The sequence below is a fragment of the Boeremia exigua genome (genome assembly GCF_020726555.1).
Source record: "Boeremia exigua strain MPI-SDFR-AT-0100 chromosome Unknown C7974scaffold_13, whole genome shotgun sequence".
Lineage (NCBI taxonomy): Eukaryota > Fungi > Ascomycota > Dothideomycetes > Pleosporales > Didymellaceae > Boeremia > Boeremia exigua.
In genome coordinates this window covers 438,021-460,181 of record NW_025763530.1, presented here as the reverse complement: position 1 = coordinate 460,181, position 22,161 = coordinate 438,021, and the positions used below count along the sequence as shown (strand labels likewise).

Here is a 22,161-nt window from a genome sequence, read left to right as displayed (position 1 = left end):
TCAAGGGTGTGCTGTGATGAATCCGTGTACTTTCAATCGTTGTACGAGGTAGATAGCTTGTAAGCGATTGTGTAACAAGGTGTGCGGCAATTCGTGAAACACGTGTGGTCCATGGAGCGGAGAGTGAAGGTGAGGGCACACTCGGTTGGTCAGACCGGCTAGTGCGCGAGGAAAGAGCCCCACTGCGCACCTCACTTCTTCGCGACAGCTGCTTGCGCCTTCTAGTCCCTCTCACCATTTACCTTTGCCACCGTTACTCTGCAATCACTCGACGCGTTTGCGCACCTTCACTAAGCTTTCTGTCACCTGACTCGATTCGCGACCCAACGCCGGCCATTCGGTTACCTCCGTGACATATAAAAGGTAGTTCCCCGCCGCCCAACGGCCCTCCGCTCGACTCCTACCGCCTCCGAACACCCACTGACGCGAGAGACAGCCTTGCGCCGCTGCAAATCCACCAACCACACCACGCCTACGTCCAACCCGACGCACAAGCCCCACGCACAAACACAATGTCCGACAACGGTTCGCCAGCTCAGAAGCCTGAGGATGCTGGTCCCTCTGAGCACTTGAACATCAAGGTCACCGACAACAACAACGAGGTCTTCTTCAAGATCAAGCGCACAACTCAGCTTGGCAAGCTCATGAATGCCTTCTGCGATCGTCAGGGCAAGAACATCAACAGCGTGCGATTCCTGTTTGAGGGCACGCGCGTGGGGCCTACCGACAACCCAGACACAGTATGTCCATCAGCCGCAGCAGCCGCCAACAATTCAAATGTCTACGGATCAGGACTAACATATGGACAGCTTGACATGCAGGATGGTGACACACTTGAGGTGCACCAGGAGCAGATCGGCGGCAGCTGGTAGTTGGTGACAACATCGGCGCAGCCGCTTGCTAGCACCATAGCACCACACATGCAGCCGTACGCTTCCGCCCACTTACCTACTCGACACTACGCACGAAGTACATGGCTTGGAGAACTCAACAGAGATCTATGCTTTTAGCGCCGGCGAAGGTGGTATAAGGATGGCTCCTCAGTTATGACCTGGACGATTCGGAATTTGGCGTTTACGGAATCATTGGGCTCGCACGGAGCGACGCCGATCGTGCTTGCATACAGTTTTCAAGGAATGTCATGTGCCGCGATGTCGATTTGAATGGATTCGAGCACCTATCCCCATGCATGTGCCACTGTCCTTCCGCATACGACCCAGTCTAAAGTTGATACCTAGCATCCTCGCAAGCTCCAGGTGGACAGCCATTTCCACGTTTGGGAGCTGACTAATCAACGGCTGTAATCAAGCCGCGAGGGCATTTCAGATCCCATGCCTTTGATCTAATACTAGATTGCTGACATTTGAGAACCATTTCTTTGGATCGGATACTATATCTATCTAAGATCGGATATACAGTCACATCAGCGCAAAGTAGCATCTGCAAACAGCTCTTGATCCTTTCTGCTAAATAATCAAGGTGTAGTGTGAGATATTTCGCAGTAGTAGTAGCTTCAAAGAACAGCCCGTGTTTCTGCGACCCGCTATCCTTGCTTTGTAGAAAATATGCAAAGAGATAGACGCCACACCACTTCCAAGCTCGATTCTGAACATTCACAGTACTCTTCATTAGCTTCTCGCATTAGCAAGCTCACCGACCTTCTTGACTGCTTCCTCGAAGTCGTTGATTGCGAAGATGGGCAAATTCGCTTTCGCCAGAACTTCTTGCCCCTTCTCCTCATTGGTACCTCTTAAGCGCACCACCACCGGCTTGTTGACGCCCAGCTCCTTGAATGCGAGAATAATTCCTTCAGCAATCATGTCCGCTAGCGTCAGGCCGCCGAATATGTTGACGAAGACGACAGCTACGCGTGGATCCGCGAGGATGAGTTTGAACGAGGTCTTGATAGTCTGGCTTGTCGCTTTGCCGCCGGTGTCAAGGAAATTCGCATTTGCAGTCGAGTAGGGCGGCTGGGACAGTCGCAGATGCAGAGCGTCGTTGGTGTTCATCGCCAGTCCCGCTCCATTGACCAACGTACCCACCAGATTTCTTGGCTCACCGGCTGTCAAGCTCGATGTTTCCGGTGGGGTCTGGCTGCTAGCTTGTAGACGACTGTCGGGCTGTGGCGTGTCCAGCGGAATGTACACGATACCGGCTTCCTCGGCTTCAAGTTCGGTAGGCGAGAGCTTGTCGCGGAGTCCGTGCAGGTCGGCTTGCCGCTGGTTGGAGCGGTAGGCGGCATCGTCGAAGAAGAGATAGGGATTGTAGATCTGGATTTCGTCTTTGTTGGGGTTGAGGGAGAGGGCGACGTGCGCGTCAATGGCTTCCTTCTCCGTGTACAGCTTCCACAAACTTTGTATCGTTTCGGCTACCTGGGCTTTTGCCTTTGGGGGTGCGGCATCAAGCTGTAACCACGCCATCGCATCGTTAATGGCCTTTGATGAAGGACCTTCTCTATAGTCGAATGTAAATCTTCGCACGCGCTGATGTAGTTGATCTGGGTTGGCGGTAGGGCTCGCGATAATCGAAGGAGAGCGGTTCACACGGTGAGGTGAGATTCCAAGGTAGTGGCTTGATTGTTGGTCTTCAGGCTTCGAGACCACATTAATGTTATACTTCCTGAGGATGTTGGCGTTTTGCTCAGCTGATAGATGCAGCGAGCGCTTCTGCTGTTGGGCTTTTGTCCGTGTTGGGTTCCAGTTCACCTGGCGGGCCGATGTGTGATAGCTTCGACGCGCTTGAGCTGCGGATTGCTCCTGATATTCTTGTTAAAGCTATCATGCGCACGCTGGAAGCTGCAACTTACGATCTTCCTCACGTTACGGCCAGAACTTGCCAAGATATTCTTCATCACACCGCCGAACTTGGCTGGATGATCAACCATAGTGACTCCAGCAGCCTCAAGCGCTTTGTATTTGACTTCCGAATTTCCTTCTCCGAGGCCAGTCCAGGCTCCTGCATGGCCAGTAACCTTCCCAGGTTTTGCTTGGAAGCCACCGATGCAGGCAGCGATTGGCTTAGGGTTCGACATTCGCTTGTTGTAGTCCTTGATCCAGTCTGCGGCCTCTTCTTCATTGGTGCCACCCAGCTCACCTACTAGGATGATGGCTTCTGTGTCATCGTCTGTCTCGAAGACCTTCAATGCGTCCACAAAGTTGGTTCCGGCGATCACATCACCGCCCATACCGATGCATAGACTTTGCCCCACGCCTGCTCTTGTGAGGGAGCCTACAGTCTCGTATGACAGAGTGCCTGATTTTGCGATGATGCCTATGTGACCGGGCGAAAAGGTAGGCAAGGGTTGGAAACCGATTCTACAACGCCCAATAGCCGATATGATGCCTGGTGCGTTTGCGCCAACGAGTCTTGATTTCGATTGTGATTTCAACATGGAGTGTATCTGGTATCAGTCAGCATGTGTCTTGCATTCTCATCAGGACTACTTGCCCTCATGATGTCGTGGATAGGAATGTGCTCTGCGACTGCAACAATGAGTGGCACTTCTGCTTCGATGGCTTCTTCAATGGCAGCTGCAGCTTGAGGCGCTGCGACATAGATACCAGTCGCATCCGGCTTCAACTGCTCCATGGCCTTCCGTACAGAACCAACAACAGGAAGACCTAAATGTTCCTGTCCGTCTTTCTTTGGGTTCGTTCCACCGACGACATTTGTTCCCCATGCGATTGACTCCTGTGCATTGGCTGTAGCGAGCTTTCCTGTGAAACCTTGGAATATGACACGAGTGTGCGAGCCAATTTTCAGATTCTGGATGGTGTCATCGTATCCATTGCATCTTGGTGTTGTAGAGAAGGCTGCTTGGAGTATACGTCGGTTCAAATATTGGGAGCCAAGTGCTTTGCTGCTCAAGCAGCCTGCGTGTCGTGAAATCATGACACGGTCTCAAGCTCGTAGCAGCAACTTGTGAGGCACGATCAGAAAACAAAGGAACGGACACGCGTCTCGCAACAGCAGTACAGCTTGTGCGCCCTTCAAGAACACCCAATCGAGCTTTCAAGGCCTTGATTTAGTGCTTCAAAAAGTTTTGGGGAGAGCCGTAGTTTTGAGTGACGCGCACCAGAGATGGAATCTGGGCATAACCGGCGGCTACTTGCGAGTAACCGGCTGGCTACCCCTCAGCCGCCGGCATTCGGAGCAGCCTCAGAGCGTGTTTGTGTCCCGGGCACATGCTTGAGGCTGCTTATAGATTTCGAGTCGCGATGTTGACGGGGTTGATGGCGACAATGTGTGTTCGACCTCGGAACACGCCATGCAGATGGTATCCGCCGTCACATGTTGTTGTTTAGAGGAAAATGGTCATTACTCAGATTTGACCTGTCATACACCCAACGTTGTGCGTAGTACTAAAGATAACATTTCAGTGTTGCTATAGCTTAATGATGCTACAGCTATTGTGGATGTCTCTTATGAGGACTCCAACGTTCTCGAACTGATCGCCCGCCAACGACGCGTTCTTCCCTGTTGTAATGCAGGAACACGCAATGCGCCCTGGTCGTCCATCACGTTACATAACAATGCGCCTCACTCACAGGACTGACGGGCTCCCAACACAGCAGCCTCACCGCCCACGGTTCTTTAAATACTCGGAACCATCTGAGTCTAGAAGGTTGCAGAGACGGCTGGAAACAGCGGGGCCCCTGGCAGCAATAGGCATGGATCTGGATGACGCGCACCCTCCCCACAATTTCTGGTGGACGCATACACGATCTTGGGATGCTTGCGCGGGCTCATCGGAACATCGCCGTGGACGAGAGGTGTTTCACGTTAGTCTGTGAATATAGAAATGGTTTAGTGGTGGGCTGTTCCTTGCTTTGTTGTACAGCTACAAAAATATCTCGCTTCCCTGGTCACCAGGCATTGTTACACATCGTGCTCCAACACTTGACCGCACCGTTGCAATCCCCAGACTACCCCGCAAAACCTCCCGCTCACGCCATTGAATCCTGTCTGCGCTCGCAATCCCATTGAGACAACGTCGACACACATATTCGAACCATGTCAGCCGCAGATTCCATCCGCAAAACGCCCAGCGAAACGGGTACGCCATCCTCACATGCGCGATCCAAGATGCCACCACTGACACGCACCCAGAGATCGTAGCCACCCTCTCACACCTGAAGCTCTCCACCACCGTCCCCCAGAAGCCGCTCCACAAGCCAAAATCCAAACCCGTTGCCGACAGCTGGGATCTCGAGTCCTCCGGCTCCGACACCGAGACCGAGGCTTCTGATGCTCCGCTGTCGATCATTAGCACCGCAAGCACTGCGAACAATGATGAGCTCCCCCCGCACCCTCCGCCGCCAACCCCCGCGTCCCCGACTCCCTTTGACTTTCCGGATGACTCGGTCTATGGCGCCGGGCGGTTGCGCGGCGACAGTGGCGTGAGTTCGGGACTAGATAAACGGCCCGAGAAGACAACTGCGGTTGCGGGGCGGATGATTGCGGGAGCGCTGGGCATACGTGCGCCGAAGAGGACAGAAGAAGAGAGGGAGTTTGACCGGGCGATGCGAGAGAAGGAGAGGAAGAGGCGCAATGAGGAGAGGGAGAGGGAGAAGAAGGAGGGAGAGGAACGGGAGGCCAGGAAGAAGGCTGTGTGGGATGATTAGGCCTGGTCGGTTGCAGGACGGGCAACTCGACGTGACGCTGCTGATGATTCATGGCTCCCCTCTCGTGTATATCATGTCCCCTCCAGATCCACCTGGCCACTGGACGACTGTCTTGCGAGTTAAGCATTTTTTCTTGACCTTGTACATATTACATACATAACATAGCTGGCCATGGTGAAATGCACGGCGCCCTCAAACAGCGAGCGCGAGGAATTTCATTAAAATACTCTACTTCATCATTGGAGATGGTTGCCCCATCCCAACCATTGTACAAACGAATGTACACCGTCCAACCGCAAGGACATGCAAACGCCAAATGAGCAGAAGATTGTAAGGTATCTGCTATAAGTAGATCGTGTGTGATCGACGAATACAGAATGAATTCAGAATCCAACACTGGTAATGCAGACAAAAAGCCGACCGTCAGGAACTAAGGAAACATGCTACCTCCCAGCTATACTGCGAAGTACTGGATGGCCGTGCTGAGCTGTGTTAGCTGGTGTGTCGGGGAACGAATGTGAGTGTACTGACCCAAGTGCTGCCATTACTGTCAGGCCGACAAGCGCTCTCCTTGTAACCTTCTCCTTTGTAAGCTTCTGCTCTGTCGTGTACAGCTTTTTGGTGAGCTTGGCCGGTCTCTCGGCTTCGAGCTCCTCCGGGTCAAGGACATCTTCGACCTTGCGCTTGGACGATGTGAGGGTGCTCGAAGCGCCAGCATCCAGCTCTCGTGCCTCCTCGACCATGCGTTTGGCTTCCTCGATCATCTTGGTCGGGTCCTCGGGCTCGCGTAGCTCTGGGAATGTTGCAGGCACGTCAATTTGGACGTTTGTCGTTGTAACTTCCGAGTCTCCCTTCTGTTCGACAGTCTCCTTGACTTCGATGCGCACCGTCTCGGACTTGACACCGCTGTCTTGCGCGTCCTGAACATCTCCACTCGCGGCCACGAGCGACTCCGACGGCTTCACACCGTTGGAGACCAGCGCTGACGACGGCGACTCAGTCGCGATGCTTTGGAAAATCTCTTCGGCTTTCATAGCCTCAGAGCGGCCGCGGGTAGCGCGCGACTTGCGAGGCGTGGCGAGCTTGCGGCTCGGTGTAGCCATCTTACTAGGCGACACACTCCTGGTAGATCGGGCGCGGGTTGTGCGCAGCGACGCGGTGTGAGGAGGAAGCTTAACGTTTTGCGCCTTGCTCAGATCGAACTTTGGGGGTGCTTGGATGTGAACGTTGTGCTTGTCCTTTGCGCCCTTCTCGATTGGCTCATTGTCCAATAGCGCTAGAACCCAGTGGCGCATCGAGTACTCGTCGGCAAGTGAAAGTGCTGTGCGGAATCTCGTTAGCCGCGCGCGCTTTGCGCAGATAGCTTCTTCACTTACACTCTTCTGGCGCGATCCAGACGCTGCCTGCGACCTCGTCGGGGCCCGCAGAGGGGAACGTCTTCTGGTACTTGCGCTCGGCTTCTTCCTCGGCCAGCGTGGCCCAAGGGAACGCGGCCTTGAACATGCCAGTTGCGCTGATGTACCCATCGCTGCTGCGGCGCTGTCCTCATCGTTAGTCCAGTGTTTGCGCTTTGCCGTCGATGCATCGTCGTACCATTAAAAAGTAGGATACTGGATATCCGTTGCTGCCGGGCATGAAAATCTCAGAGCCAGAGAGGTCCTTGGGCAGAGGCACGCGCAGATGCGCGTAGTCAAACAGGCCACTGTTCTGCGGCTTGGTCGCGCTGGTCACACCAGTCACGCCAGTCTTGGTACCAAGGTTTGTTTGACCCAGGCGGCGCCTCTCGATGAGAATCTCGACTGCGGGACACGGTCAGCTACTGCGACGCGATATGCGCGATGCGCCATAGGTACGTACTGGCGGTGCTGTCCGTTGGCTCAAGGAGCGGGTTCATGCGCTCGGGAAATTGACGCGTCGTAGACATTGTCGCGAGTATAAATGTTGGTCACAAGTGATGTAGTGTGGTGAGGCGCGCAGCGTGGTGTGGTCGCGGCAAGAGTGGAGCGTCACGGCGACGTAGCGCGGGAGTCGCGGAGAGGAGCGTGTTGCGAGGGCGAAGAATCGAAGACAACAACGCGATCAAGCGTTGGCAGGCAGAAGGCTCGGGCGCGTCTTGGTCAAGGTGAAGGAAAGGTGCGCGAGCGTCGACGATATTGAGCTTGGAGGTTTGTCGCGTCTGGGAGGAGGAAGGAGCTATGGAACGGATCGCACGCTAGGCTCGCTTTGTCGGTCCCTGATGCCCGCATTCCCATGAGTCGCGAAATTTCACTGGCTGCAATTCGAGCTTCTACCTTCTTGGACGTGCCGATTGGTCATTCGATGCTTGAGTCCTAACACGGCGCCGATTCAGTGGTGTTTCTTAGACACGCGGTGAGCAGCCCACCAATCGCTCGCAGTCGGTTTCTTGAGCGAGTCGCATTGCCAAACCCCAAGCCTGCCCCGTAGCCGTTCTGCACCAGGGGTGCTTGGGAGTAAGCCCTTCGCTGCAGCGGATGGCAAAGCCTGTGGAGCGGCTGGCCAGGTACTTCTTGACACGGTAAGAACTCATATCACGGGCATGTCTATTCTCTGGATCGCCAGTGTTGAAGGATGCTCCAAAATTAAGGGCCCGTTGGATTTGGACAGGGGCACGTCGAGCTGTGGAGCTCACTGCAACCCGACCAAAGACAGCGGCTGTCTGGTGTCTCAACCTTGCGCAGGCAGCGACGTGCGACGTGGACATGCACGCCGCTCTGCATGTCACTGGTTCGCAGAAGGAACAAACGTCTTGGTGGTACAGCACGAGCAGCGATTGCAGATCTGAGGTGCTGTCGCGCGCCCCGCCTCGTACCCTGTGGCTCTTGCATCAAGCGGTGAATGCCTGCCCCACTATTGCTAAGTCGAGGCTGTCCAACGAGCAGCAACACACTCGTCTTCAAACACACCGTAGTCTACCTCAGGTATCCAGAACTTACCCACCCATTCTTCGCAAGCAGCCATGGCCGACCAGCACGATGACCTCCGCGCCGAGCAGACAGAGGGCTTCCGGGTTGGCGAGAAGAAGACGCTCGACGAGTACCAGAACTTGGGTAAGTGAGGTCAGCTTCGGCTCTCATCGCCTCGACTACTGCAATTGCTGTGATTGCTGACTCTACGCCCGACAGACAAGGAGGACGAGGCGCTGAACAAGTGGAAAGCTTCCCTTGGCCTTGGCCAGGGCAAGGACATCTCCGACCCCAACGACCCCCGCAAATGCATCATCTACTCGCTCGGACTCGAAGTCGAGGGCCGACCCGACATCATCATCGACCTCAAGTCCCCTGGCGCTCTTGAGGCTCTCGAGAAGAAGCCCTTTGTGATCAAGGAGGGAGCTACGTTCCGCATGAAGGCGCAGTTCAAGGTGCAGCACGAGATTCTGGCTGGCCTAAAGTACCTCCAGAAGGTTACACGCATGGGTGTCAGCAACAAGATGCAGGAGATGATGGTAGGGCACGGCGTTGTATCACAAGCAGGAAGACGCTAACTGTTTGGACAGGGCTCGTATGGACCCAGCACAGAAGAGAAGCCGTTCTACGAGAAGAAGTGTAAGTCGGGCCTAGATGTCACACAACCCCACATGGGCTAACACGACTGCAGTCGAACCCGAGACGGCTCCTTCCGGCATGCTTGGCCGCGGCCACTACACGGCCGTGTCCAAGTTCGTTGACGACGACAACCAGACTCATCTGCAGTTTGTGTGGTCCTTCGACATCAAGAAGGACTGGTGAGGGCTCGGCGCGGGCGATATCTGATTCGAAGTGGCTGGCCACTTAGCTGGCATTGGATGCAGACCAAGCGGTGGATATGGATGTCAGGGCGCGCCCAATGACGACTCAATGGCTGACGAAGTCGATGATTTCCAGACGCAACAACCCATAGCATAGCGAACCAAGACATTTGCACGTTCTGCACGTATTGCAGGACATTTGGCAGTGTTCAAGCGGGCTCTGAGTTTGTGTGACGACCGGCAAGATGCTGGAAGCGAAACCACCGTGCCGCGATTCTCTCTGCCGTGACGGTGCGCCCGGCCCACGAGCGCTCGCCGGCGGCGGAGCCAAAGCGTCGCGCGGAGACGTTGAGGATGGACACGTCCTGGTCCCACGGGTCGTGCATGCGGTCGTCGGGGTCGCCGTCCGACATGGCTGCGTCGTCGGCGGGGGGCAGCACGGCGGGGTCCAGCACGGCGGGGTCCAGCTCACCGGCCTGCTGCCAGTCCTCGCACTCGACCAGCTGCAGGGCGGCCCCAGTCCTCGCGGCGGCGTCGACGGCAGCGGCAAAGGCGCGCGACAGGCCCTGGGCGGAGAACGACGGGGTCGGCTTGTGCAGCGCCAGCAGGTTCACCAGCACCAGGGCCGCCCCGCCCCCGCTCTCCGCGCCGTGCTGCCCGTGCGCCTGTCGCGGGCGGCCGTACGCGGCCAGGAAGGCCAGCAGGGCCTGCACCGAGGGGCAGAAGGCGAGGCCGACGTGGCGCGCGACGGACAGCGTGTGGACGGTCGGGGCCAGCCGCTGCTGCAGGCCGCGGCCCGGACGCGTGCCCTGGGGCTGCAGCGCGCGGGCGAGGGCGGCGACGAAGCTGGCGCGGTCTGCGCACACGACGACCGTGGCCGGCGACGCGGGCGGGGCAAGCAGGCGGTCGAGCAGGGCCGGCAGCGTCAGCGGGCGCAGTACGGTCGGTGGTGGGGCGCGGGCGGGCGCGGGCACAGCGGCCATAGCAACCGCAGTCGCAGTCGTGATGGCAGCGGCAGCAGTGGTGAGGGCGGCGGGCTGCGGCTGTGGCTGGTGCCGGTGCTGGGGCGGGCAAATGGGAAGGCGGCGAGCATCCCCGCGGCGCTCTGCAGCTCAGTCGCGCCATCACACACTGCCGCCCGCTGCCCACCACCCCTCCTCCCATCTGCCCGCCCTGCCCGCTGCGCGCGGCCCTCCCCCCCCCCGAACTCGCATCGGCACGCTGCCGCGCTGAGCTGAGCACGCCGAGCTGGCGCGCGCCGGTCCCGCCGGGCTGCCATGCAATCCATCAGCCGCATCTCGAGCCTGCTGGAGACTGGTATGTGCGGGTCCGCTGCTCCTCTGTGCCCCCCGTGCCCCCAGCGCCCCCAGCGCCCCCCCAGCCCTGCAAATTTGCGCTGCCGCTGCTTGCGGTGCTGGCGCCGTGCCCGGCCGTCTGTCGCGGCCTTGCTGCCCGCTGCCCGCCACGCCCGCGCCTGGGGTTCACCCTGCCCGCGGCCATGCACCCGTCGAACTTCGCTCACTGGTCCCTCTCCACAGCCCGCGACCTGACGCTCGAAGCCGCCCGCGACGCCAGCAATGCCCGCAAGCCGCCCGCGCGCCCGCTGCCCTCGGCCCAGCTCAAGAAGCTGCTCGACAGCCGCGCCGAGCGCGATGTGCTCGAGGGCCTCCGCCGCGTCGTCACCATGTCCTACCGCCAGCCGCCGTCGCAGACCCTGCCCTTCTTCTCGCACGTCATCAAGAACGTTGCGTCGCCGTCGCTGCCCGTCAAGAAGCTCGTGTACATCTACCTGCTGCAGCACGCCGAGCACGAGCCCGACACGGCCCTGCTGTCCATCAACACCATCCAGAAGTCGCTCACCGACCAGAACCCGCAGCTGCGCGCCCTCGCCCTGCGCGTCATGTCCGGCATCCGCGTGCCCGTCATCAGCCAGATCGTGAGCCTGGCCATCAAGCGCGGCGCCGCCGACATGTCGCCCCACGTGCGCCGCGCCGCCGCCCTGGCCATCCCCAAGTGCTACCGCCTGGACCCCGCCACCGAGCCGCAGCTGCTCGAGTACCTCTCGACCCTGCTCGCCGACAAGCAGTACCTGGTCACCGGCGCCGCCGTCGCCGCCTTCCTCGACATCTGCCCCGCCCGCCTGGACCTGATCCACCCGCACTACCGCGCCCTCGTGCGCAAGCTGCCGGACATGGACGAGTGGGCCCAGCTGGCCACCCTGCAGCTCATGATGGTCTACTCGCGCAAGTGCTTCCCGAGGCGGACGAGGAAGGTCAAGAGAGCCGTGCCCGCCGTGACCACGACGTCGAAACCTGCAAAGTCCACAAAGGGCTTCTACGAAAGCGAAAGCGACGACGAGACAGAAGAGGACGACGACCAGGACTTTGAACACGTCGTCGTCCTTGACCCGGACCTCGAGCTTCTGCTGAAGAGCTGTCTTTCTCTCCTCCAGTCGCGCAATGCTGCAGTCGTCATTGCCGTGGCCCGCACGTACCTATACTTGGGCACTCCCGACTACGTCGTCTTGGCTGTCGGACCCTTGGTTTCGCTTCTGCGGTCGGCTGGAGACATCCAGCATGTTGCTCTCTACAACATTGTCCAAGTCTGTTTAACACACCCGGAGCCATTCGTCAGGTACTACACACATTTTCTGGTCCGCTCGACCGACGCTCCGCATGTCTGGCGGCTCAAATTGGAGCTGCTAACACTGATCTTTCCCCACGCCCAGCCCAGGCTACAGAGCTTGATTCTGGCGGAGCTCAGTCATTTCTCACACTCTGGCAGTCTGGACCCGGCCCTCGTCAAGGAATCCGTTCGTGCGATAGGTAGATGCTCGCAAAGCCCCGCTACAAGCCCGCAAACGTCAGCGCGATGCTTGAGACTGCTTCTGAAGCATATTGGCTCCGCAGACGTCCATCTCGTTGCCGAGTCGCTTGAAGTCATCCGCCACCTCATCCAGCGCAACCCAGATGCTCACCGTACAACCGTGGTCCGACTGGCAAAACATCTCGACGCCGCAACAAGTCCACAAGCACGTGCGAGTATAATATGGCTTGTTGGCGAGTTCGCCGGTCTTGACCCAGACAACAACATTGCAGCAGACGTGTTACGCATTTTAGCAAAGGGCTTTGCTGAGGAAGCAGAGCCCGCAAAGCTGCAGATTATGCTTCTAGCGGCCAAGGTCTACATTCACCATCTACACGCCAACCCCCCACCCTCCCCTGTGAAACAAGAAGAGACTCTAGAATCAACCACTACCCTGCTAGACATGCCCGAAGAAGAGGGTGGTTTCCGCGACGAACATCTCGAAAACCCTACGCCTATCGAGCCCCAACACAAAGAGTCACCACATCAAATCGAAGCATTGTATAACTACATCCTCGCATTGACACGATACGACACTTCTTACGACCTCCGCGACCGCGCCCGTGTGTACAGATCTCTCTTGTCGTTACCGTCTTCAACTCAATTAGCCTCGCTCCTCTTGCTCGCGCCGAAGCCGGTTCCACACATCCCCTCGCCATCCGAGACACGCAAGAACTATGTCCTGGGCTCCGCATCACTAGTCATTGGTGATGAAGGCGGTGTCGGCGGTCTGCGCGGGTATGAAGATTTACCGCCGTGGGTGAGAGAGGGCAAAGAACCTGATCCGTCGTTGCGTGACGAGACGTCTTCGTCAAATTACGTTTCTGCGTATGAGGTTGCCAAGAACATGAGTGCGAGTGAGAGGCTGGATGCTGCAGCGCAGGTTGATAACGAGAGGCAGAGGATGCCTGAGACTATTGCTTCTTACCGGTCGAATGGAGTCGGGGCCGCAGAGAAGCCGGCACAGAAGGAGAAAACGCTTGATGATTGGCTGGCAGAGAGCAGTGGGAGTGAAGAGACTGATGATGACGATGAAGAAGACGACGATGAGGGGGAGAGCGAAGAAGAGAGCGAATATGAGACAGAGAGTGAAAGTGGCGACGAGAACGACAGGCTTGTCAAGTAACCTTTGGCGGAAACAAGCGGCATGAAATGCCCACTAAAGAATCAATCCTCTGTCACAAGCATCTACTTGTTATCTGTCCTACTGTCCCATCCGGATAGTCAGCCACAAGCCGCTGGGCCTCGTGAATGCGTAACACATAGAGAGCTTTCACCGTAGTCTTGTACGCCCACCCACATCTATAGAACTGATTGCGAGTTGAGCTGTATCTCATAACCACCTACAAGATTTCGACAGTCCCAAACACTCTCATTACAAGTATCGACGCGAACGCCTGACAACTGCACCGCAGCTTTTCGACAATAAAGTGCAAGCTCCGCAAATCACGTCGGCGCAGATCGTATGAACAGCCAACTCACCTGCTGTATTCCACTCTACCGGATTAATCACCTGCAACCAAACTTTAAGACACGCAGATGAACTAGAAGAGAGCAGTACTTGGACATGGAACTGGAGATTGGCCTGCGCATACCTCATGCATACGTGAAAATTAGTGAATAATAGATGCTTGTGAAAATAGACTGAGAACTGAATACAACAACAGTAGCAGTAAACAGAAGGGGGAAGACAGTATGCGACAGGCTTATAAAGAAAGATTTTGATGCCAGACAATCGTGAAGATACGGAAGACGTCAAACCAGGCCTTGGGGGTGACCAAGAACGCAATAACGCCATGCTATGCCCCATCGTGAGTGATGAAAGAATGTAGAAACAAAAAAACAAAATGTCAGTCAATCTGTAGTGCTGATCGCCCCAATGTGCCTTCGGCGAACGATGAACGGACTGGTGTCAACCAGAGGGTCTGAATGGTGGCGAGGCAGGATCTGCATCGACGACAGGATCGAACCGGACTGCAAACAAACCTAACGGCGGCTGCTAGTCGTCAGTAACACTGGTTAAAGACAAAAGTCAAGTGTTGTATAAAGTTTGAGTCCTTACCCATATGCTGCATCAACTTGGGAGCGACGCTTCCTCTTGGTATGATCATCATGCTCTCGTACGCGATCGTCGTCGGCGTCAGTATCACCATAGCTCCTCTTCCTGGACGCAGAGCTGTCGTTGCGTTCGGACTTCGAACCAGGGGTAAGGGATATATCATTGAGATCGGTCGGGTTCTCGATTCCAAAGTCAGACCCAGCTGCGGTTCCATTGCTAGCCTCAGACCGAGCAGGACTTCCTCGCCCCCCATTAAAGCCTTTGGCGTGATATTGCTGGTGACGGTTGCTGGGGTTCCAGGGATCGTATCGGTTTTGCTCCGGAGGAGGCGGAGGGGGCGGAGGTGGACCTACGATTGAAGAGGATATCGAGCCATAGGATCGCTGCAGCAGAGAGTGGGCACTGCTGGCAGGAGCGCCACTTAATGACTGACTTCTCTGCTGCTCTGCCTGAGGTCGAGATATTGTACTAGCAATCATTAGCTTCTTAACGCAAGCGAGCATTGGCTTGACTGACGAGGATTGTAAAGGTAGACTGGGTTTCTCAGGCAGCGAGACAATTGACTCAATCTCTTGCACCGGAGCTGGAAAAGGCACTGACTCTTCTGACACAGGCTTAGGCAAGCCTGTAACTCCAAGTGAGGCAAGTATATCTTCTTGCGTCTGAGGTCTACAATGTTGTGATGTACGGTCTCGGCTCGTAGATCTAGGCTTCTCGCCGCTCGCTGACAACACTTGCTCTAGGTGATCCATCACACTCCAATCAGCTTCGTGCATCTCTGCGTCCGCGGTGCTGGCATCCAAATCGACTAGCTCGTCTGGCCGATCTCGTTGGGCGATGCAGTCCTCGATGGGTACGAGATTGTTTTGCATCTCTTCGTCCGCGAAGGTCACAAAGGCGGGATCATCCTTGATGCAATCCCATTCGTCAGTTTGCCTAACGTTTAGGAATGCCTCATGAGAATTCTCTGTCGTGAAATAGATGGACACTGACTCGCCGTTTCCTAGCTTTTCAGGAGTGGGCTTCAGGGATTGCTCCTCGGCCTCCTCGAATGTGGCCGGCAATGCTCGAGTCACCTGCTTGGCTGGATGCCAGATGATGACACCGAGACTAAGATTTGGATCCACGGGTTCATTGCTTTTGGGCCAGATGGCGCCGTCGAAATCAAAATCCCAATCATCCCATGCCAGATAGAGTTCTGGCTTTTGGTCTGTCGTATTATCATGCAAGGTGGCACGAGACGATAATGTTGATGGATCCTGACCAAGATGGGCGGTAGCAGGTGTTGGGGTTGCATTGGAATCCGTCATCGGTTGGTCAACGACATCTGAGCCACTCTGCCCGTTGTACTGATTCTGTAGCGGATAATTTGGCTGCGATTGTGTCCGAGACCAACCCTTGACATGATTGTACGCTTGCTGGCCAGCATCTACTGCTGTTGTGCGTGCCGGATATGGTGGATATGATGTGTTTGGTGCTGCATAGCCTTGGGTGCCTGGGTAAAGAGATGGCTGTGAAGAGGGTTGACCTGGTTGGAAGCTTTGCAAGGGCCATTGGTAGTTCTGTCCTTGAGGGTACGATGGCGGATAAGTAGATGCTTGTGGAGGTCCATAATGTGGAGGGGGATATACTTGTTGGGGAGGTGCAGCAGCATAAGCTTGGACTGGATAGGTAGGTTGTGCTGGAGGCACTTGCGGGAAGCCAGGCTGTGGTGGGGCTTGATACTGAGCAGAATGCTGAGCAGTATGGTAATGCCCCTGAGGCTGTGCCGGCCCTCGATATCCTGGAGGAGGAGGATAACGCGTTATGATTGGATTGCCTTTCTTCTTAGGTGGTCTAACAACCCATCAACACAAGCCGACTGACAGGCCTAGAACATATCGAACTGACGGCCGAGAAAGGAAAAGTTCGCTTACCTGCTGTCGTGTGATCGTTGCGGCGGCCCAGGATACGGCGGTCCCTGTTGATACTGACCGTAAGTTGGGTGCTGACCATACTGGTGAGGTGGATGTTGGCCATAGCCAGATTGATTGTTTGCATATGGTGCTGCCTGGTATGGTGTAGCACCGGCCACAGGCCCGCTCCACGACATTTCACCACCCGCAGAAGAGGCGGACGGACGACCCCGATGGGAATTCGTCGTCTCCTACCAGCTTAGGCTAGGTATAGTCCGAATCAGCTGTTCCTAGGTGGAGTGGCGTGTGACCTTCGAGGAAAGAAAAGCTGCCGAATGAAGTGCGTGTTCCTCAAATTTGGACGAGAGAACACGTGCCAAGGGACACCGGAAAACACAACCTCTCATGAATTAAATCTTTGGCACTTTCTAGGAAGCAAATCGACTGGTCAAATTGTGCGACTGCGAACTACCGGCGCTGAAAACTTGAGACGAGGCGGAAATGCTGAAGCTGGAAGGGCCGCTGATGCAAAAAGACTGCCAGCTACCAGAGATTGCAGACGCAGACGCAGACGCAGATGCAGGGCTGGCACGGCCGTTCATGGAAACAAGGCGAGGTCGGCAAAGCGGACGGTAAAGAACTGTGGCACAGGCGAGCGTTGCTCATCGGGCTTTGTATGGGAGGCATGGTTGACACAGCTCGAGAGGCCTTCCTAGCTTCTTAGTCACCCGAGCTTGGCCAGATGCGGGATGGCGACGGTAGAGGAAGCGACAGCGCAGTGTTCGTGGTTGCGCCATCACTTGCACCTCACGTCCCGATGCGTCTCCAACGATGATTGTACGGTATCGACACCTGCTAGCGACTACCTTGGCCTCGATACCCTGAGCCTGCTGTCCATGCCGCTTGCTTGCACAGCAACCCCACCGACACTATGCCTGGTCTCCCATGTATGTCACGCATGGGCGCGGGGGCGCGCGACACACGGCAATGCTGACAGCGCACAGCTACCGTAGACCTCGACGAGTGCATATCGCGGCTGTCGAAGAAGGAGCTGCTTGCCGAGTCGGTCATCGAGGCAATATGCGCCAAGACGAAAGAGCTTCTTATGAAGGAGAGCAACGTAGTGCACATCAGAGCGCCCGTGACCGTCGTCGGCGACATCCACGGCCAGTTCTTCGACATGATGGAGATTTTTAAGATTGGAGGGCCATGTCCAGACACAAACTACCTCTTCCTTGGTACAGCCGCGCTGCTCAGCTACTACGCGACCCGCCTCGCTGACAAACTCCAGGTGACTACGTCGACCGCGGCCTGTTCTCAGTCGAGACCATATCGCTGCTGGTGTGCCTGAAGCTCCGCTACCCACACCGAGTCCATCTCATTCGCGGCAACCACGAGTCGCGCGGTGTTACCCAATCCTACGGTTTCTACACTGAGTGTTCCCGAAAATATGGCAACGCAAACGTGTGGCATTATTTCACCGACATGTTCGATTTCCTGACGCTATCTGTGGTCATCAACGACCAAATCTTCTGCGTCCACGGCGGTCTATCGCCCTCGATACATTCCATCGATCAGATCAAGATCATCGATCGCTTCCGAGAGATCCCACACGAAGGGCCCATGGCAGATTTGGTTTGGAGCGATCCTGACCCAGAACGAGACGAGTTCTCGCTCAGCCCTCGCGGAGCAGGATATACATTCGGCGCGCAAGTCGTGAAGAAATTCCTAGAGGTCAACGCCATGTCGCACATTCTGCGAGCACATCAGCTGTGCCAAGAGGGCTTTCAAGTTCTCTTTGATGATCGACTAAGCACTGTATGGAGTGCTCCCAACTACTGCTATCGGTGCGGGAACATGGCCAGCGTGCTAGAGGTTAGCGATACCGGCGAACGCTTCTTCAATGTTTTCGATGCTAGCCCGGACAATGATCTACACAGAGCTGAGCAGCAGCAGCAGCAAGGCAAAGAAGTGACAACTGAGTACTTCCTATGATACCCGCAGTACCTACCCACGCTTTATGGCTTCGGCATGGGCTTGCATGTTCCTCTGTGTAGATTGTTTAACATAAGACATCCCGGGTCCTCTGAAGAAATGAGGTGGCAGATATCAGATGGGAACCATCTCCAGCATCTTAATTGGCAACCACTTCATGGCGGGACTCTATTCAAACCTGATCATGTGGTGCACTAGATGTTTGGACGTGGAGCTTGTCATTCAGCGTGCAAACTAGAAACGTCCAAGCCGGCGTTCATAAAACGCTGAACATTACACCTGAAATGCACAACACCTCATACAATGCTGTCTTTTCCCTCTACCAGTCCCCGAACGCCGTGCGCACTCAATAAATGTCAAGCTCATCATCTAACGGGTAGCTGGTTTTGCCACTCGGGATCCACCTTACTCTGCTTGAAGAAACTCTTTCCTTTCAGCCATTGCCTGTAGGCTTTGTATCGTTTCTTGGTACCATCCTCTTCCTCGACATCGAGCGGATTCTCTTTGACGTACAGATACTCTTCGAACTCTTCAATATCTTCTTCCGCTATCTGGAACTTGCCAGGCGTCGAGTACGTCAGCGGCGGCTCATCAGGAAAGGAGGGAAAAACATGAGGATGGAAGTTCAGACTTTGCGGCCAAGAGTATGTTGGAGCGTGCGAGAACGGGGTGCTGACCGAGGCCGAGGTCATGGGTCGCGAATAGGACTGGAAAGAGCGAACTGACATAACGTCAGTGTCGTATCGGGGAAGACCAGAGGGAGCCATGCTAGAATCGGCATCTGTCGGCGGCTGTGGTCCATCCTCACTCATGCATAAGAACTCATAGTACTCCATAGCAGCAGGGTCGTCTGCGCTCGGCATCTCACTGCTAACGACCAGGGGTAGATTTAACGGATGTTCAATGTAACGTGCGTACTCATCTGCTTCAGAACCAGAAACAGTCGGATTCATACTGTTGTCGTAAAACTGCGCCAATGACCATTGGTTGATGAGTGATTTGTCGGCGGGCTTGAAGCCGGGTCGAACAGTTGAGGCCAAACCTGTCGATGTCGACATGGAAGTTGAAATCGGCGGGAAAGAGCTCATCGCGGCGGGTGCCGAGGAAGGCATATCCGTCTCAAAATGCGGATCTCGAAGGATCGAATGGGTAACAGAATTGGTGTCAGGCACGCTAAGCTGAGGGTGGTGGCGCCTCCGAGCCATGATGCTGCCCTGTTGCGAGTCCGTCTCACTCACAGGATCAAGTATAGTAACGCCTTTTCGCGGTCCCTTCTTAGTAGCGTTTCGCTGAGCGATCTGTTCTTGTTGTTTCTTGCGGGGAACGAATGGCGATATATTATCAACCCGCGAGGGTGCAAGTCCATCCCTGCTATCGCGTGCAGCCCGGTTTGGTGATGCTAGTCGGAAGGCGAAGATTTTGAGAAACGACGATAGAGCCAAAGGTCGGTAGTATTCGAGCCAGTAGTCATCGCGGAAGCTGATGTTAGATTGTAGCCACTTGCTCTGCGTCGTTGCGAGATTGGCTGAGGGCAGTGTCCGAGGCTCTAGATTCGAGGGCGTGAACCACTTATTGTAATCTCGTCGTTGTCTTTCTAGATATGCGCGTGGATCAGCATGATGGAGATAGTAGTCTGTCGATAGATCCCATAGCATAGGTTGGCCTTGGTGGAAGGTGTAATTGCCCAAGAAGAGATTATACGCTTCTTGTCGTTGTGAATCGAGGAATGAGTTGTGGTAGTATCTCTTGAAGCTTTCCACCATATCTCGAGAACTGCTTTGCCATTGATTGATTTTCCGATATGTTGCCATCGTGTTGACTAGGTGGGATCCTCCGTACTGTATCGCAATGGTGTCTCCATGACCATGAAACATGTGAGTGAACATCTCCACACAGTCTGAGTCGTACTCGACAGTATTTCCAGAAATCACACCAAGAGCCTGCAGCTGGCGACCAAGAGCTCTTTTGCCGATTACGAATTGAGCCGCGTTTGTGCGATCGAGGCAGTCGATGCAATTCGTTCTCGCTACACCGTTCTGCACCTGCGGTGTGCCACCCGTTTCATCTCCATTGTGAAAGAAGCCTGTATCGAGAAGGACCTTCTCGGCCAGGCTCTCAAGAGTGCCAATGACATCTTGGCCACGCGTTTTTGCAGCTCGAGACATGTCGAAGGCCTCGTAACGTATCTTTTTGCCTTTGGGTAAGGACTGGTTGAGGTAATCGATACAGTATTTGTATTCATACAGAAGCTTGGATTCTCTCGGTGTGCGCTCTCGTGCTTTGATTAGATTTAGAGCTATGACGGGGGCGCCGTATCGTTCGAACAGATTGTCGAAATGGAGGGCGGCAGCGCTGTAGAATGGATCTACAAGGCTCAGATCAATGTCTGGTTTCGGTGTCACACCTGTATTGTCTTGGGTCCAATAGAGTGGTATACTGCCACGGTGTTGTACATATGATGTGTATGTTGGACTTGTGTACAGCCGTGGGCCGGGCGCGTGGAAGGAAGTTGTGAGCGCTTCAGACACGATTTGTTCAGACTCCACATCGTTGGCGACATACCCTAAGTCATTTGTTCCTCTCTTCAAGAACCTAGCTCCTGCAAAGTGTCGGGATCGCCGAGCAACGATAGTGATATAAATCCTACGCCCAAACACATCGAGAGACGACTGATCCACGTATCCATGTATGACTGGATGACACCAATCATAAACGTTTTTCAAGTTGGCACGAGCGGGATCTAGTAGATAGTGGTTCCAGACAAACATGTCTTGATAGTCGCGTTTCGGGTTTTCGATGCCCGCGTTTAAAGCTGTCCTCTCGTGTACGATGTTTTGTTGAAGACTCCTCGTGATATTGTACGAATAGCTGAAATAAAAAGCCCGAGTCAAATCCAGATTGGCGAGGCTTGCAAGGAATCTGGCTTCTTCCGGATTTCTGTCCTTTTGGAATCGTGTGGTGGATCCCGTCGTAAGCGGAATCATCTCAGTTCCATCAACCTGGTAAATATAGTGACCGCCTAGCATCGCCACCTGGACTCTCTTGGATATCAAAAGCATGTAGTAAGCATCAGTGAACCGTATAAATCCCAGTAGACCCCACGTGCTACATTTGAGCTTCAGACCGCCTGTGCCTTTATTGCCGTCCTGGATCGTGCCCAAAAGCCTGTACATCTCTTTCCTATTGTACACTATATCGTCCTCGAAAATGTTCAGAAGACCAGGCGCTGATGTTCGATCGATCTTGAGCACACGATATTGTTGTTCCATGATGTCGGCCCCGATCAGGTAAAACCGTGTACTTGTTTCGTACAACGAGAATTTGTGCATTCGACTGATGCCATTCTCACCAACTTTCTGGTACGAGACATCTTTGACTTTGTGGATGGTTGCTGGACTCGTAGGTCTCTGAAAGGACATGCCCACCGCAGGGTCCTCCTCTTCGCCACCGAACTTGGATGGTTCACTCTCTGTACGTGGCTGTCCTACTCCAGGCAACTTGTCCAGATCGGCCTCCGGCTTAAAGTTATTTGAGAGCGTGTCATCTTGTGGCAAGAGTTCGGGGCTAGCGGCGACGGAAGACGCAACTTCATACTCCTCGGATTTCTCGTGAAGACTCTCATGCGATATTGTTGCTTTGGATGCAGCTGAACTGGCGCGTTCTCTGAGCTCCGGCCTTGGCTTTGAGGACTCCATGGTTTATGGCGCGAGAGGTAGAAGATAGCGACTGTGGTTTGGACAGGTCTGTATCATGTAGTCCAGGTCATGGTTGCACTTGAGCGAAGACCAGCGCCCGCGAGAGCGATGCACGATGAGCGCAAGCAGTATTCAGTAGCTGCCAAAAAACCCAAGCAAGTTTGGCATGTGCTGTGTCGTGACCGCGCATTTGACGTGTTGGCTAGTGCGTCATTGTAGCGCGGATTGGGCTTGGCAAGCCCAGACCCAGTGGAGAATGACCACCTCTCACAGTCTCACTGCA

The 22,161-nt window shown here is 55.2% G+C and overlaps 10 protein-coding genes across 10 annotated transcripts; 5 read left to right on the top strand and 5 right to left on the bottom strand.

Annotated features, from left to right (window-relative positions):
• The first annotated feature begins 367 nt into the window (after positions 1–367).
• C7974DRAFT_67590 (ubiquitin-like protein-like protein SMT3) lies at positions 368–1,250 on the top strand. The gene is made up of 2 exons (XM_046147067.1): positions 368–740; positions 810–1,250. The coding sequence occupies exons 1-2, from the start codon at positions 513–515 to the stop codon at positions 870–872; spliced, it is 291 nt and encodes a 96-aa protein (XP_045992053.1). The 5' UTR covers positions 368–512; the 3' UTR covers positions 873–1,250.
• Positions 1,251–4,187, bottom strand: C7974DRAFT_67600 (succinyl-CoA ligase subunit alpha). Its single transcript, XM_046147068.1, has 3 exons — positions 3,448–4,187; positions 2,807–3,400; positions 1,251–2,756 (listed from the first exon to the last, which is right to left on the bottom strand). The coding sequence occupies exons 1-3, from the start codon at positions 3,889–3,891 to the stop codon at positions 1,629–1,631; spliced, it is 2,166 nt and encodes a 721-aa protein (XP_045992052.1). The 5' UTR covers positions 3,892–4,187; the 3' UTR covers positions 1,251–1,628.
• A 716-nt stretch (positions 4,188–4,903) lies between these two features.
• Positions 4,904–5,846, top strand: C7974DRAFT_67614 (uncharacterized protein). The gene is made up of 2 exons (XM_046147069.1): positions 4,904–5,056; positions 5,110–5,846. Exons 1-2 carry the CDS (start codon positions 5,014–5,016, stop codon positions 5,622–5,624), a joined length of 558 nt encoding a protein of 185 aa, XP_045992051.1. The 5' UTR covers positions 4,904–5,013; the 3' UTR covers positions 5,625–5,846.
• On the bottom strand, positions 5,818–7,809 carry C7974DRAFT_367947 (apses transcription factor-like protein). Its single transcript, XM_046139884.1, has 5 exons — positions 7,482–7,809; positions 7,218–7,423; positions 7,001–7,163; positions 6,156–6,945; positions 5,818–6,106 (listed from the first exon to the last, which is right to left on the bottom strand). The coding sequence occupies exons 1-5, from the start codon at positions 7,546–7,548 to the stop codon at positions 6,079–6,081; spliced, it is 1,254 nt and encodes a 417-aa protein (XP_045992050.1). The 5' UTR covers positions 7,549–7,809; the 3' UTR covers positions 5,818–6,078.
• Positions 7,810–8,514: 705 nt separating this feature from the next.
• C7974DRAFT_67561 (immunoglobulin E-set) lies at positions 8,515–9,412 on the top strand. Its single transcript, XM_046147066.1, has 4 exons — positions 8,515–8,692; positions 8,768–9,087; positions 9,139–9,187; positions 9,240–9,412. Exons 1-4 carry the CDS (start codon positions 8,602–8,604, stop codon positions 9,368–9,370), a joined length of 591 nt encoding a protein of 196 aa, XP_045992049.1. The 5' UTR covers positions 8,515–8,601; the 3' UTR covers positions 9,371–9,412.
• Positions 9,413–9,611: 199 nt separating this feature from the next.
• C7974DRAFT_286996 (uncharacterized protein) lies at positions 9,612–10,316 on the bottom strand (the record flags this gene model as incomplete). Its single annotated transcript, XM_046137628.1, has 1 exon — positions 9,612–10,316. A coding segment is annotated over one exon (705 nt), but the record flags the coding sequence as incomplete, so codon positions are not given.
• A 330-nt stretch (positions 10,317–10,646) lies between these two features.
• C7974DRAFT_417714 (adaptin N terminal region-domain-containing protein) lies at positions 10,647–13,360 on the top strand (the record flags this gene model as incomplete). Its single annotated transcript, XM_046144101.1, has 2 exons — positions 10,647–10,686; positions 10,731–13,360. The coding sequence occupies 2 exons, from the start codon at positions 10,647–10,649 to the stop codon at positions 13,358–13,360; spliced, it is 2,670 nt and encodes an 889-aa protein (XP_045992047.1).
• Positions 13,361–14,238: 878 nt separating this feature from the next.
• On the bottom strand, positions 14,239–16,500 carry C7974DRAFT_67525 (uncharacterized protein). Its single transcript, XM_046147065.1, has 3 exons — positions 16,210–16,500; positions 14,810–16,129; positions 14,239–14,761 (listed from the first exon to the last, which is right to left on the bottom strand). The coding sequence occupies exons 1-3, from the start codon at positions 16,383–16,385 to the stop codon at positions 14,293–14,295; spliced, it is 1,965 nt and encodes a 654-aa protein (XP_045992046.1). The 5' UTR covers positions 16,386–16,500; the 3' UTR covers positions 14,239–14,292.
• A 512-nt stretch (positions 16,501–17,012) lies between these two features.
• Positions 17,013–18,366, top strand: C7974DRAFT_67501 (Ser/Thr protein phosphatase-like protein catalytic subunit). Its single transcript, XM_046147064.1, has 3 exons — positions 17,013–17,135; positions 17,193–17,426; positions 17,480–18,366. Exons 1-3 carry the CDS (start codon positions 17,120–17,122, stop codon positions 18,181–18,183), a joined length of 954 nt encoding a protein of 317 aa, XP_045992045.1. The 5' UTR covers positions 17,013–17,119; the 3' UTR covers positions 18,184–18,366.
• C7974DRAFT_67488 (polyphosphoinositide phosphatase-like protein Fig4) lies at positions 18,366–22,127 on the bottom strand. The gene has a single exon (XM_046147063.1). It carries the CDS (start codon positions 21,876–21,878, stop codon positions 18,549–18,551), a length of 3,330 nt encoding a protein of 1,109 aa, XP_045992044.1. The 5' UTR covers positions 21,879–22,127; the 3' UTR covers positions 18,366–18,548.
• Between the last annotated feature and the right edge of the window lie 34 nt (positions 22,128–22,161).

Excerpts from the sequence above, each read along its gene's own strand:
- C7974DRAFT_67590 (XM_046147067.1), top strand. The coding sequence starts at position 513 with ATGTCCGACAACGGTTCGCCAGCTCAGAAGCCTGAGGATGCTGGTCCC. Across the intron at positions 741-809 it reads CTACCGACAACCCAGACACA|CTTGACATGCAGGATGGTGA; the intron begins GTATGTCCATCA and ends ACATATGGACAG.
- C7974DRAFT_67600 (XM_046147068.1), bottom strand. The coding sequence starts at position 3,891 with ATGATTTCACGACACGCAGGCTGCTTGAGCAGCAAAGCACTTGGCTCC. Across the intron at positions 3,401-3,447 it reads CTATCCACGACATCATGAGG|ATACACTCCATGTTGAAATC; the intron begins GCAAGTAGTCCT and ends GACTGATACCAG. Across the intron at positions 2,757-2,806 it reads GCCGTAACGTGAGGAAGATC|GAGCAATCCGCAGCTCAAGC; the intron begins GTAAGTTGCAGC and ends CAAGAATATCAG.
- C7974DRAFT_67614 (XM_046147069.1), top strand. The coding sequence starts at position 5,014 with ATGTCAGCCGCAGATTCCATCCGCAAAACGCCCAGCGAAACGG. Across the intron at positions 5,057-5,109 it reads CAAAACGCCCAGCGAAACGG|AGATCGTAGCCACCCTCTCA; the intron begins GTACGCCATCCT and ends ACACGCACCCAG.
- C7974DRAFT_367947 (XM_046139884.1), bottom strand. The coding sequence starts at position 7,548 with ATGTCTACGACGCGTCAATTTCCCGAGCGCATGAACCCGCTCCTTGAG. Across the intron at positions 7,424-7,481 it reads GCCAACGGACAGCACCGCCA|TCGAGATTCTCATCGAGAGG; the intron begins GTACGTACCTAT and ends CGTGTCCCGCAG. Across the intron at positions 7,164-7,217 it reads CAGTATCCTACTTTTTAATG|CGCCGCAGCAGCGATGGGTA; the intron begins GTACGACGATGC and ends CGATGAGGACAG.
- C7974DRAFT_67561 (XM_046147066.1), top strand. The coding sequence starts at position 8,602 with ATGGCCGACCAGCACGATGACCTCCGCGCCGAGCAGACAGAGGGCTTC. Across the intron at positions 8,693-8,767 it reads CGACGAGTACCAGAACTTGG|ACAAGGAGGACGAGGCGCTG; the intron begins GTAAGTGAGGTC and ends TACGCCCGACAG. Across the intron at positions 9,088-9,138 it reads ACAAGATGCAGGAGATGATG|GGCTCGTATGGACCCAGCAC; the intron begins GTAGGGCACGGC and ends CTGTTTGGACAG.
- C7974DRAFT_67525 (XM_046147065.1), bottom strand. The coding sequence starts at position 16,385 with ATGTCGTGGAGCGGGCCTGTGGCCGGTGCTACACCATACCAGGCAGCA. Across the intron at positions 16,130-16,209 it reads CAACGATCACACGACAGCAG|ACCACCTAAGAAGAAAGGCA; the intron begins GTAAGCGAACTT and ends ATGGGTTGTTAG. Across the intron at positions 14,762-14,809 it reads AGTCTACCTTTACAATCCTC|TACAATATCTCGACCTCAGG; the intron begins GTCAGTCAAGCC and ends AATGATTGCTAG.
- C7974DRAFT_67501 (XM_046147064.1), top strand. Across the intron at positions 17,427-17,479 it reads CACAAACTACCTCTTCCTTG|GTGACTACGTCGACCGCGGC; the intron begins GTACAGCCGCGC and ends GACAAACTCCAG.
- C7974DRAFT_67488 (XM_046147063.1), bottom strand. The coding sequence starts at position 21,878 with ATGGAGTCCTCAAAGCCAAGGCCGGAGCTCAGAGAACGCGCCAGTTCA.